Genomic DNA, 17415 nt, shown 5'->3' with positions numbered 1-17415 from the left:
AGAGAGCTCAGCAGCACATGTTGCTGTGCAGAGTAGCTATCAATTCTGCTTCATGGTCCTCAATTCACAAAACACACTTCAACACTGCCATCTGGTGGCCACAAAAACAGAAACTACCAATTATTCGATCTGGAGAATGGGACAAGCATGGTGAATGATGATGGGTATGTCAGTATAGGATGTAATATAGCACCGACACAACACAGATGCTGCAGTTTAAATGGGGGTTATCTCTTCTACCATTTCCAAAAAAGTGAGCGGTTCTGTTTGAAGTACCCCAATCCGGCTATTTCACCTGTCAACCAACTGTGCAGAGAAAGAGCAGAGAGGCACAAGCACCAGGTGAACCACTGGTATGCCTTAAATGGTTGGGTTCAATGTTACTGGTACAAAAAACGACCTAAAAGAGGCCTCTTTAATACTGTCTGTTCCCAGCGTCAAGTTCATAACAGTTCACTATCCCTTTTTCCCCACATTGGAGGAGATCTGAACAAAAGCTCACATGTGGATTTACTGCGGCAGAAGCAGACGATAACCTACAGCTCGGGACGGTAGCACATTGAGTATCAAAAGCCTATTACTCTCTCCTGCCAAGTCTGTGACTGAAACTCAATTACTCAGAACAGATGCTGGTTCCTCCTGTGCGTGAGTGTGATTGCTGTTTGGCATTATGAGAAGCCGTGCGCTCTATACGTGTTTATTTGCAGCGCAGATGAACACCTCGGAGGTGCAGAGAATGGAGAAGGTGAATAAAGTGAACGCAGGAGGTGCTAATGAAAGAGGGACTATAAAAAGAAACGAGAGGCAAGGCTGTATGTAGTGTGCTAATGTAAGGCGTCTTCCTTGACTTCCTTCCTTGGTACTGCATCTTCAGGCCACATTATTAACAGGCAGGTCGTTTTTACACATGCTGGAGGGAACGTTACAATTAATATTGGTGTGGTTGGATAATTAATTGTGGGTTATGAGGTATTCCTGTTGAAATCCTACACACTAGCAAGCGGGATACTGGTCTAGAGGATTTGGATATTTTTGTGTTGTATATATTTTTGCAGGCCTAAATCTTGATTCTGGAGAAAATCCATTGCAACTAAAACTATTTTCTTCAGGAATAAATAAAGTCACCCGAATCCCGAATCATCCCAACCAATCCCACCCACCGAGGGAGAAGTCTATACCACTACAGCTGGAGAAGTGTTTGCTCCGCACCTCGTCAAACCTCAACCTCCAATCACATACCCACAACCTTACCCTCACTCCAACAACATACACACAACCTGACCTTCATCCCACCACATAAACACAGCCTCATCCAAACGCTGGCACAAAACCAACGCTTACACTGAATGATGTGTCCTTTACCCCAAGTATACTCTGTGTGTGTGTGTGTGTCTGTGTGTGTGTGTGTGTGTGTGTCTGTGTGTCTGTGTGTCTGCGTGCGGTGCGTGCGGTGCGTGCGTGTGTGTGCGCATGCGCTCGTGTGTTAGAAAGTAGATGTGAAATAAATATAGCATGATCTACTATAACTCCTTTTTCTCACCTTGAACGCTGCATAAAATGGAGGGTTTTACTCTATATGGATGTGTATATGGTACAGAAGGAGAGCTAAGATGCAGAGCTTTCAACCCTTAAAGCTGGAAGAAAGGCTCTCGTTGGGCTCAAACCAAGAACACAGCAAAGCTAACAGGCAAACCCCAGCTGCAAGAGATTTTGAAAATAGTGCTGGAATCAAATTTCCTGCTACTTCAATTTACAAAAATGTGAACCATCACAACAGGCCAATTTCCCCAAAAGGCTCTCGACTGTAGAGGACTTGTGAAACGGGGGTAGAAGCAAAGCGAGGAACAATTAAAGATCAACAAAATGTGCAAAAACCTAATGAGAATGCAATGGCAAGCGGCATGCCAGAGCCCGCACACACACACAAAAGAGGCTCAATTGAATGGTGCCGTCAGTAAAAAGGAGAAAACAAGGCTTGGGAAGGAACGTGTGTGCTCGCCAGGTCTCACGGCGGCAATGCAACATCATTAAACACTGGGAGTTGCGTCAGTGAAAAGCCAAGCCAACGGCTTCATTCAATATTCATTACAGCGAGCTAGCACGCTAAGAAGACGCTGCAGCAAGCGGCCGCACTAAGAAGATGCTGCAGGGCAGATCAATGGGGAGGACGAAAACATGAGGTAGGGGAGACGGCTGAGACAAGACTGACAGTGAGCAGGGGTCCACCTGGTGGAGGGAGGGGGGGGAAAGAGAGAGAGAGAGAGAGAGAGAGAGAGAGAGAGAGAGAGAGAGAGAGAGAGAGAGAGAGAGAGAGAGAGAGAGAGAGAGAGAGAGAGAGAGAGAGAGAGAGAGAGAGAGAGAGAGAGAGAGAGAGAGAGAGAGAGAGAGAGAGAGAGAGAGAGAGAGAGAGAGAGAGAGAGAGAGAGAGAGAGAGAGAGAGAGAGAGAGAGAGAGAGAGAGAAAAAAGTGACAGGGTTCGTGATCGACTGCAAATTGAGTGTCCACTGTGGAGCTTTGTGCATCAACGTTAGCGTCAGCGGCGATGATGTCGCCGTGGCGGTTGACACGCTCCCTACACACACACACACACACACACACACACAGGTGTACGATGCAGCTGAATGATGTCACCCACCGGATATGTATTATTTCCCACAGCAAACGTTCCCCCTGCACACAGATCAACTCTAAGAAACCATGTCAACCCACCCTTCCAAATCCCCTTCAGGGGTCAATATATGATTGAGGACCTGGTGATTCTAAGATATTAGTAGCCCAGATATCGCTTCTCTCTTATGCCATTAATCGTTTACCTAAAACCTTTGGGAGTATTTCAACAAAATACACTACGATGCCTTTACAATGCAGTAGGTGGACATGAACAAAATAATTACCTCATGGTCTTCCATTAGTTATAAATCATTATAGAATGCTTATGAACAAATCCTCCCCCTTTTGTCTACTTAGGAGATTAAGATTAAACATTAAAGTAAGGAACATACAGCATACAGGGGTTTAGTAAATGAGTAATATTTCATAGATAATTTGTGATAATTCAACGATAATATAAATAAAATGTCATGCCTGCTGTTCCAAGGTAGAAGCACACATAAATCTCCCCCAAGGGGTGAATTAAGTAGAACTAGTCGTCTTATCTTACTCTATAATATGAATAATTAATTAGATTGATGTTCGGGAATTCAGGATGTGTGTTAACAAGGTGAACATGTGAAGCTATGTTGAGGCAATTTGGTTTAAAAATCCATCTCACATGTCTGCAGATAATCATAATTCGTTGCTACAATATTCAATACAACAATTTCAACATTTGAATCACCACCCTCAAGAATTGCATAATGTAAATTTAGCATTTTATAAGAACATTTCCATAATACCATCCAATAATTAGAACCTTTGGTAAGATAAAGCAATCACATAATTTTCCAAAAAGCTTAGTTGACCTTTGCGCTGAATTTATATATAATGTGAATATCTATAATCACAGCAACCGAAATCTTAGCGTCTGCACATTTATTTGAGTCTTATCTAAAAATAACCAGTAAATGAGTTCCCTATTAATCAGGAGCATTTCCATAGACGGTGGTTTATTTAGTGTGACTTTTGTTTGATTACAGTCAGCTGCTACGCTGTGATGATTATGTGTGTGTGAATGTGAAGGAACACAGCAGGCATATTCAAAACCAGCATGGGGTCTGTTCAAAAGCAGGTTATGTCAGTGCAATAAGTTGAAATATGGGTTGTTGCCATAGTTTTCTGAGTGCTCCTACTGTGTGTCAACTATATCAGGGAGTTCAGAGAGAATTGCTGGTCTGCGGCTTATAGTCGTTTTTAAAGTTAAAATGAAGGCAAGCGTTTTAAGATGGGGTTAAGGATACTTTAGCAGTTGTAGAATAAAGAAACTCTGTTGTGTGGACTAAAATACTAATACTTTTTTAGGAATTTGTATTTCAAATCAATAGAGCCAAGCGCTGTACTCCCCATGATGGAAAAGGAGAGTTGGCAAAATACACAACACACAACGACACACAACAAATGTAATCTGGAATCTACACGCTTGTGCCTTGGGCATGTGTGTTGGTTGGAACAGTGTGAAAACCCTGCTGTAAAATGATTTATTTTACACTGCAGGTTGTAGCATGGATATATGTGTACTGATAAGGACAACCGTGGCAGGGACTGGTCCTCTGATAGGATGGTCTGCAAAATGTTAGATAAGGTATTAAGCTAACGCTAGCTTCTCTGGAGCAGAGCAGAAACATTGGTTGAAGATTCTTAACCGGACCAGTAGAGGCTGCTGTTTACATGTATATATATATTTTATGTGCTATACAACATGATTCTTTAGGGCACCCATTGGTGGATTGCGAAACAGAGGGAGCCTATATGTATATATATAACATGTTTAAAACCATTATATTGCATTTTATCCCAGGGCTATAGGCCTAATAATATATTTTTAAATTCTTACTAACCGATAAATAAAGCCAGCTTTGATGCTTAGTTGTAAGACATGATATAATGTCAAAATCAGTGTATCAGGCTTAAAATTATATTATCCAATACATTCATAAGTAACATGTGAGACAATTACTTTATTTAATTATTTTTTACTTAGATTCAGAAATGGAGGTGCTCCCTTTGTAGTAAACATTGACCTGACAGTGGAATTTGGGTGAAACCAGGTGGTAAGGTAACTGAAATAATAGGTTAACAATTGAAGGACCACCTGCAGTACCTCCCCGGACTGCAGGTGGTCCTCCAAAGGATTTTAAATTTTAAATTTTTGTCAAAATTTGTATTTTCTTTGGTAACAATAATACATGTTTTACTTATTTTCTCCTTGCAATTGAATGCAGTAACCAATTATTTATGTCCCCTTACCACCGGGTTCCATTCCAAATTCCACTTTAACCTTTACATTAATATCAACCGGAGGGCCGTGACCGGCAGAAGAACGCTGCTGTACAACGCATTTGAGAAAATAGGGGCAGTGGTGTGAAATAGAGATGCGTGTAATACATTATGTATTAACAGACGCTTCCAAATCGGACAGGCAGCCATTTCTGAACTAGGCTATCGCAATGAATTTGAAATGCTTATCCTTTATACATATGTTACACTAGCCTGGCTATTGCCAGAGCAAGCTCAATCGTAGATTGCACGTAGGTCTGGGGAAGCTGCTGTAATTTTCTTCAGCACAAGAGGCATGATCAATGGGCCTAGTTCAAATAACTCTGTACACAATTGGCTGCATTCCGTTGCTTCCCTGTCGTCATTGTGTTAAACCAGCCAATAGCGTGCCAGGGGGACAAGCCAGCTTGGTGATTGGTTCCCGCAAAACATATCGAAACTAGAAAGAAATGTATTGCTTTTCTCCAGACCCTTCTGCAGGGTGAACTCAAATCGCCGGCAGAATGGGCGGGGCTACCCAGTCTAATGATACACACTAATACTAATACATCTATTAATTGACATATGATTTGCATTATCATAGATTCTCATAAATGTATTTGTCTTTGACTGACATAGTGATCTATAGTAGAAAAGAAAAAACGCCACAACAAATCCTCCTTTTTGAACGGGCTCTCTATGAACAGCTAAACTTTTTTGATATGGTTTCTATGTTCCTATTTTAAGTACTAAATGCATCCCAGAATGTTTCCCAAACACTTACGACGGTGTTGTCGATTGAATGTTGCCAACAGAAGGATAAATGTTTCATGGAGCCAGCACTGGGCTCGCAGTGATAAGATAACAGGCCAAAGCTAATCCAGAAATAACTCTTAACGCAATGAGAGCAGGGCCCTACAGCTACTCCGCTAACCATACACTTAGTCACGGCAAGCTCATATAGGATTAAAACTAACTACAACTATTACTAAAAATAAATATAACATTTGTAATGTAGATGGAAAGCATTTGTCAGGTACAAATGAATGAATGAAGCCAATTAACCCAGGGCTCCACTGAAAATACTGCATCACGTCCCGTCAGCGTTCACAGGAGTGTCTCAAAACATTTCTTGATACATTGCAAACGATCAATGTGGAAAAGGTTAAGCCATAATTTATGAATGGAAGACGTGATGAGCTGATGGATTTGCCATCGAGGGCATCGACGGCTCAGCCAATTTTTGTTTGATCAGCCATCAGAAGCACAGATTGTGGTGCTGCATTGGCCCTGATGGCCCCGGTGGAGCTCAGGCGTTAGCATGCCGACCAAGGGTCGTTCAGAGTGAACCCAAGCAAAGTTTCGGACTGTGGAACACCGTCTGACAGCAGAGTTGAATGCCGCCTTCAAAACAGCTTGGAGGTTCGGAAGCTCTTACGTGTCTTTACTTAAACCTCCCCTTCTTCCGAAATAAGAGGTTCCAGGAAACGCCCCTCAAAATTGCGTAGGCCATGACATTAAACCGGAAAAACAGATTGTTTGTGAGACTTCATAACAACTACAATTATGGACGCCCGCAGGGACCTCTTTGCGCTTCTTTGCTTAATCAGATTAATCAGTTATTAGAACTGCTTGCGATGGTTGAACATGAGCGAGAATTTATCAGGTGATGTTTATAATTGTAATCTATAATGTATCGTAATACAAATGTTAGAATGGGTGTTAAGTTTGCCTCTTAGTGCTTGCTGCAAGTTCACTTTAGTGTATCAATGAAATGGGCAGCCATTGTTGTGACGTGAACTCCTCCTTTCCTCCGGGCTTAAAGGGACACTGTGTAAAAATTACTCCCATCTAGTGGTACAATTGTATATTGCATTCAAACTAATAGTGCTCGCTTGTTCAAAAACGACGGTGGGCAGTATGTGCCAAGAAGCTGTGTCATGACATCCAATACTACCTCATCGAGTCATTCGAGTGATGATGAGGTTCGTTATTTCAAACAAATTTCAAACTGCACTGAATCATTAGTGTAAAGCTAATGATGTATGAGTAATTATTCCTCAAGCAACTAAGCAAGATAGTGAAGTATATCAGTCATCATTCACGCTGGCTCAGAGTGAAAACGCGTTTGCATTTTCCTGTACCACGTAGTGCCTTTTGTCCCTCTCGGCAGTTCATAGACCGGAAGAACATGGAAGCCTCCATGAAGCTTACCCGTCCTATGTAACTACATATTAATTATTCTTCGCTCAGGAGGATACGTGAGATTTTTGGCAGAGATAATTTTACACCAATGAGGACTTATTTATGAATGAATACGTTGATTTGAGTCAATAAATGACTGAAAATATTACACAGTGTCCCTTTAAGGTCCGAACCTCCGAACCTCCCAGAAACTCAGACCATTTTGAAGGCGGCAGGAGCCTCAGTGTTTGAGGTCGGAAAAGATTTTGCCATACAAATAGATATAGTCTACCTCACGTACCACAGAGTTAAACTTGGACGATTTGAAACATTTTGAGTTGGACTGGATCAGAATCACCCAGGTTCCCTTCCCATGACTCCTGCATGAAACGCAGCTCCATGATGCTTCTATGTTATCAAGGACGAAGAAGAGAGCAGTCTAACAGAGTATCTCTCTAGTGGAGACGAGCGTTACAATACCTTGTTCCAGTGTGACCGTTTGAAAGACTCACCAGTATCTTTGCCTTTTCCAGCTCTTCGTGGGTTCTTCCCTGCTCCATGATCATGGCGGAGGTAACGTTGTTACCTCCCACAGCAGCAAGAGCAGTCGGCGAATCCCTCTCCTGCTCCCGCTGAGCCAGTCTGGCCAACTGCTCCTGGACCAGGGCCTGCTCCTGCTCAAACCTCCAGGGAAACACAGTTGACTGATTATATTAACTGAAATAAGATATAAAATACTAAAACAAAAATGATAAAACAGAGACACAGTAAGGGCAACCTATGTGTAGAAACTATTTGTAGAAAATATTTGCCCCAGATTTGTTCCAAAAGATTGCACATCTTTATAAATGAAACAGGAAACGCTTTTAAAAAACAAAGTCGGGATGTGTTTATTGTACACTTGACCTTGTCCCCCCCCGATATTAATATATTTTAAACTCACTGCAAACACACAGTAAGAGATAGTGTACAGGCTCTATTAAAGAGTATACGTTCTTTCTAAAAGGCTATTAAGCCCAACCTCGCATAGCTGTCATTTGCTCTCGGGCTGCTCTGAGTATTTCAAACAAGTCTGAGGGATTTAAGAAAGCCATTTGTCAGTTACACTGATTTATGGTGTGAGTGACCTTAGAATAGCATGAATGGCCGTGTGTAAGTAAATACCCTGCAGTGGACATAATAAACCACCGGTGTTAACAGGCCATATACATTGCAGTGTATGCATGCATGTTGCATATTCATTCCACCACTTGACTCCATATTACCACAAAGTGACTGTTACATTATGAACAGGTCAGCACCACTACTGTAGGTCCATTGAACTTGCCTAGGCCAACGTCCAACGTCCAACGTCCAACAGGTTGAAAAAATTATATATACCATTATATTGTTTATTTCAAATGGTGTTTATATGAATGTTGTTGAAAATTATAAGGAGGAATAAATGTGTATGATTATTTATATATCAACTGCTGTTTTTTGTTTTATCCTCCCTCTTTGTGTGTGTCACATACACATTTGATCTTTTCTGGATAATATAATTATATATTGTATGTGCATAATATAAAATAAACCTTCCGGTTTACTGGCTATTAACGGAAGCTCACTTTTAAACTGCGAAACAAGTTTCCCTATAAAGTAACCTGAACCTGAACCTAGACGTGATCAACTTTGTTTGTGTGTGAGACGATGGTGAAGGATAAACATAGTTGTCATTCAGATAATGCCTTATATGAACTTACTTCTTGAGCATTTCCTCTTGTATTTCAGCAACTGAAGGACCTTAAAAAATAAAGTTTGATATTAATCTATAGATAATGAAATGGCACTATAAACCTTTGATCAGTTAATGTGCATACAATGCATCGTTTTAAAGGACGCTACAGATACAAAAAAAAGAGGGTATGATACCTCGAGGATTGTGTTTGTGTAGGCATTCTCAAAATACAGATTGTAAAAAACCTAACAGTCTAATGTTTCATTTTATAATAGACATTTTTTGTTGATCTAAAAACGTATACGTTGAGCAGCACCATATGGGGTGTAGGGGGGGGGGGGGGGGGTCATCCAACTCTGGCTATAGGTAGTACTAGAACGTACTTGGGGCTGGCTTCTGGTGGTCTGCGTGAGGGGGTGATCCCTTGCCTTGAGAGGCTTTGGCCTCCCTCATCCGCCGCAGCACTTCATCTGACAGCTGGGCACGCAGGGGAATAAGGGGAATACACACAAAACACATGCTGTTCTTTCCATTGCTTACAGAAGGCTACTGCGTAGCGTAGGCTACAGCGGGCTACTTCCCACATCCGGCGCACTTAGGAAAAGAGAGCACAAATCAACGTAACGTTAAAAAAAACGCAGGCCAGTTCTCTATCCTGATGTTATTGTTATTACATCATTTTATTTTTTAAGGATATACTTGGTCATGGATTTGTTGACGTTATTAAGTGTAATAAGCAGCACTTTCACTTTAGTCGGGTAATAATTCAAATTGTATTAGTAACAGTAGGCTACAACCACTATAAATCCTTACATGATATCAGTAGGGCGAGAATATCAATATACCATTACATTGTTGACAGTCCTTATTATCGGCTCATGTGTCATCGTGTCTGCGGAGTCAGATGATGGCATGTCGCCGTGTGTCAATGTAAGCCGAGGAGGCTCACACGATTAGACAAACCATTAACTTGAGGAAAGTATAGAAAGCTACATGGAACCTACCCACTAATAACATGATGGCATGATTATTATCGTTTTCGCGGGGGAATAAGATATGCTTTTTTGAAACGCCCATCTAAGAAACCCCTCTTGTGGCCGCAGTCTCACTTCGTATGACATTGTAATATACCTTGCCCGCGAACTTTGTCAATGGTGAATTACCTTCACTCCTTCAATGACTGTGACCTTCTCCTCTTCGTCCAGACCAAATGACACGTTCCGCGACGCGCTTCCATTGCCCCCCATGACGTTGTGCCTATTTCACTTCGTCTGTGAAGATGAGCGCCCCTATGTACATATATTGTGGAGACACTAAAAGGAGAAGCGACCTAGGTCGCTACATAGACCTACCGGCGTGTAGAATACACCAATAAAGGTCACTGGAGGATAAACAGTAATCACACACATCATAGGTTGAGAAAGATATTACGGATCCAATTAGATTGCATTATGTATCAATGGTGAGCAAATGGTGTATGGGAGATGTAGTCCAGCGTAGGACACTACTGAGGGCAAATATGAAATGGATTTCTAAATATTTTTTAGGACTACAGGCGTGTAGGTTGTGTCGACTACCGGTCAGTCGATTGTCGAATCGAAGAGAAAAAAAATAAATTTAACGTAATAAGCAGATACTCGTTTTTAATACCTTGCGTAACCAGCAGGCGGAGCCGTAACCTTAATCATACATTTATCTGGACATAATTCACAAAACGTAGACTTTACTGTTGCTCCTCCTTAAAAGTTCAACCAGTTAAAATCACCATTATCAGTAGCATACTATAAACAATGTAGCTATAGCATATTGGTGCCGAATCGTATTCATCGTCATTGTGCCTAAACGGAGAGCCTGAAACCTGCATAACATTTTAAGACAATCATTTTAGCACTCAAAATCAAATGGATAAATCTGAAAATCCAGTCAATGTTGGAACTGCAAAGAAATATTTGCTGCAAAAATACAATGATTTAACAAAGAAATTTACATCGATTCTGCATACAGTTCACTCTGAGATGGATTGCACAGCTCAGCTTTTAATACATTCATATTTCCAGTCTAAATGTATATATTTTCCAGCACTATGTCAATATTCACAGATAACTGGCTCGCAGGCATTAAGAAAAAATTATGGTATTTGCTCTATTGGAATGTTAGTTACATCACCCAAATGAGCTATTGATAAGATATGGAAATGAGTACCTGCTCTTTTAGATAAAGCTCTATTCAAGTCATTTAATTAAATTTGCTGAATATAATCCTGCTGTTATAGACGGCAGTATATAGTCACTGTAATTTTATATGCTGAGTGAGGGACACAAAAACAGCATAGCCCTATCATCTATCATACATCTGTGATTACCGGTTGCATAAATGCAAACCGGCAAATACATAGTTTGTCACAAATAAAGACTGAACCACAATACAGAAACCTCTCTTTCAACAGGGCATATAGAATTGCATGCCCCAAGATTGGAATGTAGATGTTGGCTTATAAATAATTACACCTTCTGGGATGAAATAAAAATTTCTATAACGATTGAATGCAATTAAGTGCCATATCTCACCTCTTAAGGCAACTCCATCTCCAACAGGGGAATGATTACTTGCCATCAAAGTGAATCTCTGCAATAAATACAAGGGACGAAGAAAAACACTATGGGATGAGCGTCTCGTGTCTCGGCTGCCTCCAGCAGTGAGTGATTCCTGCTTTAGTAGGTAGTAAAACTGGTGTTCTTCCTTCACAAAGACATAAGAAGCCAGCGTTTTTACAGGCATTTCCTAAGCACCACTACAACAGTGATACAGATGACACCACGGCACAGCCTTTCACATGTCTACAGGAAGAGAACACAGCACCACTGCTTGCAGAAGTCCAACACTTAAACAACCATGGGAATGCAGTAGTGATTAGTCCTTGCTAAAAAAAAATGAAATATCAAAAAATGGGTGGGAGGCACTGCCATTTGACACAAGGGGGAAATGAACCCCAAAAAAGGCAGAGTTCAAGTCAGCCATAGATGGAATTGTACACACGGTTAATACTGAAGAGCTTTTCACCAGAGACTCAGTGCAGACTACAGATCCCTCGACCGGCCGATCAACAGAGAGAACAGAGAACACGCATCTGGAATGAAGGCAGGGAATGAACCAATATGAAATGCTCCATCGACCATTGGGTAGCCATTGTGAACCATACAGAACGACAGTGTTCTGTGTAGGGGTCGAAAAACGCTGCTCCGGCAGTCACACACTGAAGAGGACTCTCATTCGTCTGTAAGTCACACAAGTGGCTTGCAACGTCCCCTCCAAACAACTCCTCTTTGTTTATCCTTATCCTGGCTGGACTGCTTTTTATACACACCAACAAACCTCAATCCGGAATTCCATGGTTCCATCTCTCACTCGCTCTCACTCTCTTTACACGTTGATAGGCCTCCAGCGGTTGATGCTGAAGACGCTGCCGGAGACCACGTCGTCCAGGTAGGCCCCTGCCGTTGCGGGCCCCGAGCCGTCGATCTGCGTGGAGGAGTAGTAGAGGCCCTGGTCGGGCTGCTCCTTGCGGCCCATTCCGGCGGCAGAGGTGGGAGGCAGGTGGACGTCGCTATCCTCGGGCTCGTCCATCTGGGACTTGTAGGAGAACAGGATCTTGGGCTCTGAGCTGTACCGGGGCAGGGAGGTAGAGGGTGGGAGTCACAATAGATGAAGGGGAAGAAGAAGAATTATACTTAGATAGGGCACATGACTGAACGTAACGCAAATGGAGGAGAAGCGTTCCCCCCTGGCACCCTTGGTGTAACCAAGGCTACCAAGGTGTAACCAAGGATACCAGGGGAATTAATAACCCTTAACTCACTACCAACTCTGAACTTCATGGCAGACATAAAAGTGTACTAACCATGGTATCCTTGGTGTAACCAAGGATACCATGGTTAGTACACTTTTATGTCTGCCATGAAGTTCAGAGTTGGTAGTGAGTGTAACCATCCTTGGTGTAACCAAGGATACCAGGGGGGTAATGCCCTGCCGCTATGTACGTACCCAAAGAATCTCCGGAGGAACGTGATGTAGATGAGAGGAGCGAAGATTGAGAAGTAAAGGAAGGTGGTGACGTCCACACAGCTGCAGAAAAACATGAACATTTGCAAGCCAACGATCAAACTGTTATTGGGACAAACGCATACGACCATAAAAACATGATCAATCTTTTAAACACTTTCCATCATGCATCAGAGAAACACTAAATATGTAGATGTAGTTTCAGACTACAAACAACACTTTGCTTCAACAAATTAATTGAATCAATAACCCTTAACTCACTACCAACTCTGAACTTCATGGCAGACGTTAGAGTGTACTAACCATAGTCCCTCTATGATCCCAGCACAAAGCAGGGCACTTCCCAGGCCCTGGACGAGGTTCAGCAAAGAGAGAACGGCAGCATACACATAGAAACTCTTCTTAGCTGTGAAAGCAAATTGTTTAAACGACCGTGAACAAATAGTTGAACCGAGTGATCGTTGGAAATCAGTGATTTTGAAATCATTAAAAAAGGTAGACGGAGAACTTATGGAGGCATCTTGATTTGGTCAAATACACCAAAAAATCGAATTAATCAAACTGTGTCACACTAACTTTAGAAATCTCTCTCATGCTGAAAAGTAATTCTGCGCCAAACTTACATGGCAGTGATAGCCGTTCTCTTAATGGAGTTTTAGGCAAGATGACGATCAGGGAATACACCTAAAAGAAAAACAAATTAAAATACAATGCGGTAATGGAAGCTGCTTCAATGAATGGAAAAGTACGAGTTCATCTTTTTCCATTTGCCATCAGCCCACGTCTACTGACCAGAAAGAAGAAGCAGGAACTGGCTAACCAGAAGTGTCTCCCTCCGTGGCCATAGATATTAAAATCCTCCGCAGACAGATGATGGTCTGGATACCGAATCTCAAGGGTGCCCTGAGAAGAACAGAAAAAAGGAAACCGTCGTCACTTTTCCTTGATCTAAAGAACGAAGGGCTCCCTTGTAATAAAACATCCAAACTAAACACAGAATCCCCTCTTCAGGGCAAGGCGACAGCAATAAATACACACACTCCAACAGCTTGTAGCAAAATTGCTCCTTGTTGAGCTTAACCGAACATCTGACCTACCCCAGCCAAATGATCTATATTTAGAGAGCTATAGCATGAATAGCATCCTTGTTGCCTTGTTGTAATGTGGCTGCGTTTCTCAATGCATTATTCAGTAAGCCCCGTTTATAGTCGCTGCTCTGCCATAAGATTGTTGTGGATGGCAGTTGACGCACTCTGCCTACTGACTTTAAACTTTTCAGATGTGCGCGACAAGCAACAAATTGCCATGTGTATCCTGCACGAGGGCTGTGATGACATCATTTTTGGTTCTCGCTGACTCGCGCAGATTACACATGGTGACTGTATATTAGGTTTTAACCTCAGCAGACAGGTTTGGCATCACCAAAACACACGTGACTTATCACAATAATAATAATGATTCTAATAATAGACAGCTACCTGTGTAATCGAATAGGCCAAAGCGAGGACAGCAGTGATGGCCAGCACGCGCTTTATACTGGACTTGCTCTCCAGGTGCCCTGAGAAATAAATACAAGCATTAGAGGTAACACGCAAACACAGTCTGCTTAGTGACAATCACACGCTTTCATTTACACTACGAGTCAAGAGGAGCCAACCATAAATAGGAGACTTCATGGAACTAAGATTGAGTGCATGCTCCTACTACTACTTTTAATGAGAAGTGAAACCATGTGAGCCAACTCGAAGCACACTTACCAAAAGCGAGGCCGAGGATGATGACGCTCAGTTCAATAGCAAGCAGGAAGAACCGAGTGATCTCCCACAGCACCTAACAGACCACACACAACAACAGATAAGTCACATACATTGGGGCTGCACAATTAATTGCATGTTGATGTCAATTTGTATTCATAAAAAAAAAATGTTACAACTCAGCAATAGGCACTGTAATAAATAAACTGGTTGCCAAATTGTTAAATTGAATACAAAATCTGTTATAATCACAATAATCACAACTATCCTGTTTGTCATAAACGTGGGGCCCAAACATACATATCACATAATTAATAAATACAACAACACAAAACTAATTCCCAATGCTGGCATTAAACATAGTGTTCCTTTGTGGATGAACACAGAGTGGCCTTACCAGAGGAAATAGTGAGCTTGGTGCTGTCCTCAGCTTAGGGGTCTGTCTGGTATGCAAGGAATGTCATGTTTCCCCCCTTCAGCATAAACGCCCGTAGAGGTCATGCAGAAGCTATACTAATGGGAGTTTCTGGGAGCTTCAGATAACAAGGTGGCATCTTCAAGATTCCTAATGCTTAATAAACTGGCCCAGGTAGCAGGAGCTATCCACAATAGTGGCTGTTTATGTCCGAACCCTACACAATGGAGTGGCGGTCTATTACACTTACGTGTTGTTCGTTTCGTCATGTGTTTTTAATGAAGTGAGAGTTAAGCTGTTCAATACTTTCTTTATGCAGGTATTTATGGTCCTTATGATTGGGGGATGAAAACCGAACATTTTTAAACCAAAAAAGCACACACATTCAAGGGCAAGTCACTGTACCTTGTCTATGATAGTGGCTGCGCTGGAAGCGCTCACTGTCATGGATACTATGGCCCTTGTTATTCCCACCGCCGCCACCACAAAAACCTGAGGTCAGAGAAGTGACATTGGGCTGAATAAGTATCAAGTTGAATCGGCCTACCAAATTTCTGCAACATGAATATTAATACAAATTCATATTATATTGGAGATCCTTCAATATGGCTTGTCTACTTTTCCCTCCAAAACAGTGTTGTTGTCTGAATGGCACTTAAGTTCATGAGACTTTCTAGAATTATAATTTCCATTGAATAGAATCAAATGTGTAGGTGGCCATTATCTGTTTAGTGATATTCCATCACAGGTCAATGGATAGGATCCAATTTTTCTGCCAGAGAGCACCCTACCAGCAGGTAAAAGGTGATGAAGATGGGACTGGAGGTAAGGCGGATCTTGGCCCTGGCGGAGGGGAGTTTCCACATCAGGAAAATGAAAAACGCCACATTTGGCACCAGCAACAGCAGGTCCCAGAAACGCACCCTAATGTTTAGGAGAAGGATTCCCCCAAAAAATGCATGCACAGTAAAATAAGACATATGCTGTTGAATTTCATGTTGTGTTTGTTGTATGGTGACAAACATGGGGGAGGGAGGCTTTTGGATTTGAAGCAACAGGTACAATATTACTGTTAAATTATTAAACAAGGGACATAATATCGAATTGTCTTGTACAACACTACGCTTTACCTTGAGTCCCCAATGTCTTCATAGAGAACCTGAAGACATCTGTGGGGCTTAGAGATGTTGGCCTCAGTGTCGGGCTGCCAGGTTGGGAATGTTGATATGTTCTCCAAAGGCGAAGGTGTAGTGCTGCCATTATATTGCGCAAATCTCACTACGTCCAGCATGATGTCGAGGCCTAGCAGGATAAGGTAAATACAGTAATATGCCAACTATTAGAAGTTGCTACAGCAACGGCCACGACTACGATTATCTATCCAACTCATATACATATACAGAGAGAGAGGGACAGAGACAGAGAATGGAACAATACGAGCACGTAAACAACAGCAGTTACATAATATTAAGTCCAAACAACGTTAGGAAGGCCAGCCCATCGTTCCTCTCTCGTCGTAGACAACACTTTTGCCTTGTACGACCCCGGATCATGTTATATGACAACATCGGTTTGTGTTGTTTAGGATAAATACACTTCCAACGAGGTCGCCCCTTTTCAAACTCAAAAAAAACAAATCACAATGCCTTTGTTGACGATTAGGGAAGCGTGACCACAACGAACCAATATGAGACATTATTAGAAACGTATTCTCTATAGTGGTCATCTTACCGAGGTCACAAAATCAATGCGAAATATATATATACTGTGTCGGCATAACAGCCTGGAAGCTATAGCTACGAATAGTTAGCATTCTAACACGTTGAGCTAAATTGTATACAAATGTATTCGACTGAGGGGAGATGGATGTTTCAATCACGAGTGCTTCGAGTTGCATATATTGACGAATAATCATCGTATGCCTTCCGATTACAAACCCCAACATCAACCTAGATACGAAAGGGAATTTTAAGGAAGCAAAATATAACTTACCCATTCGAAAGTTACTTTGTCGAGGAAATGGGGAAATTCACGCAATAAGCTATAAGTACACGCTATGGAAATGTATTTTAAATGCAACGAGGTCGATCAATAAACTGAATATATTGACAACGACATCTCTGTTATGGACTAGCCGACGCTCTACGACTACGTTAGCTCACCAAATTCCCCCAGTGGTCAGCTGAGACGCTCTCCGCTGGGCACACAAGTTATCGCGAGAGCAAGGACCGGAAGTTAGTCTTTTTTTAAAGGGCGGGGGGTAGGGTCATGGATACGCGTCATGGACCTATTAAAATGTGGCGACTGCTGTAGTGCAAGATGATGGTGAAAATATGTTTAAATAAAGCAACATAGTTTAAGACGTAAGGAAATGT

The 17415-nt window shown here is 41.9% G+C and overlaps 2 protein-coding genes across 4 annotated transcripts in view; both read right to left on the bottom strand.

Annotated features, from left to right (window-relative positions):
• Positions 1 to 10317, bottom strand: part of chchd6b (coiled-coil-helix-coiled-coil-helix domain containing 6b) — a 48171-nt gene extending 37854 nt beyond the window's left edge. Inside the window, exons 1-4 of one of the 3 annotated variants that reach the window (XM_060069407.1) lie at positions 9976 to 10317; positions 9196 to 9289; positions 8838 to 8877; positions 7608 to 7779 (exon numbers count right to left, since the gene is read on the bottom strand). In XM_060069407.1, coding sequence (XP_059925390.1) covers positions 7608 to 7779; positions 8838 to 8877; positions 9196 to 9289; positions 9976 to 10059 — 390 coding nt within the window. In that variant the 5' untranslated portion in view covers positions 10060 to 10317. The remainder of the gene's footprint in view (positions 1 to 7607; positions 7780 to 8837; positions 8878 to 9195; positions 9290 to 9975) is intronic. The other 2 variants (XM_060069404.1, XM_060069406.1) reach the window with 2 other exon arrangements.
• Positions 10318 to 10438: 121 nt separating this feature from the next.
• Positions 10439 to 17292, bottom strand: tpra1 (transmembrane protein, adipocyte asscociated 1). The gene is made up of 11 exons (XM_060069403.1): positions 17033 to 17292; positions 16171 to 16342; positions 15832 to 15964; positions 15446 to 15532; positions 14629 to 14701; positions 14350 to 14429; positions 13664 to 13774; positions 13495 to 13555; positions 13175 to 13277; positions 12854 to 12934; positions 10439 to 12473 (listed from the first exon to the last, which is right to left on the bottom strand). Exons 1-11 carry the CDS (start codon positions 17034 to 17036, stop codon positions 12233 to 12235), a joined length of 1146 nt encoding a protein of 381 aa, XP_059925386.1. The 5' UTR covers positions 17037 to 17292; the 3' UTR covers positions 10439 to 12232.
• Positions 17293 to 17415: the final 123 nt, after the last annotated feature.

The sequence above is a fragment of the Gadus macrocephalus genome, chromosome 13 (assembly GCF_031168955.1).
Source record: "Gadus macrocephalus chromosome 13, ASM3116895v1".
In the NCBI taxonomy this organism is placed as follows: domain Eukaryota; kingdom Metazoa; phylum Chordata; class Actinopteri; order Gadiformes; family Gadidae; genus Gadus; species Gadus macrocephalus.
Note: the sequence above shows the minus strand (reverse complement) of the source record. Positions and strands in the feature narration are given on the sequence as shown.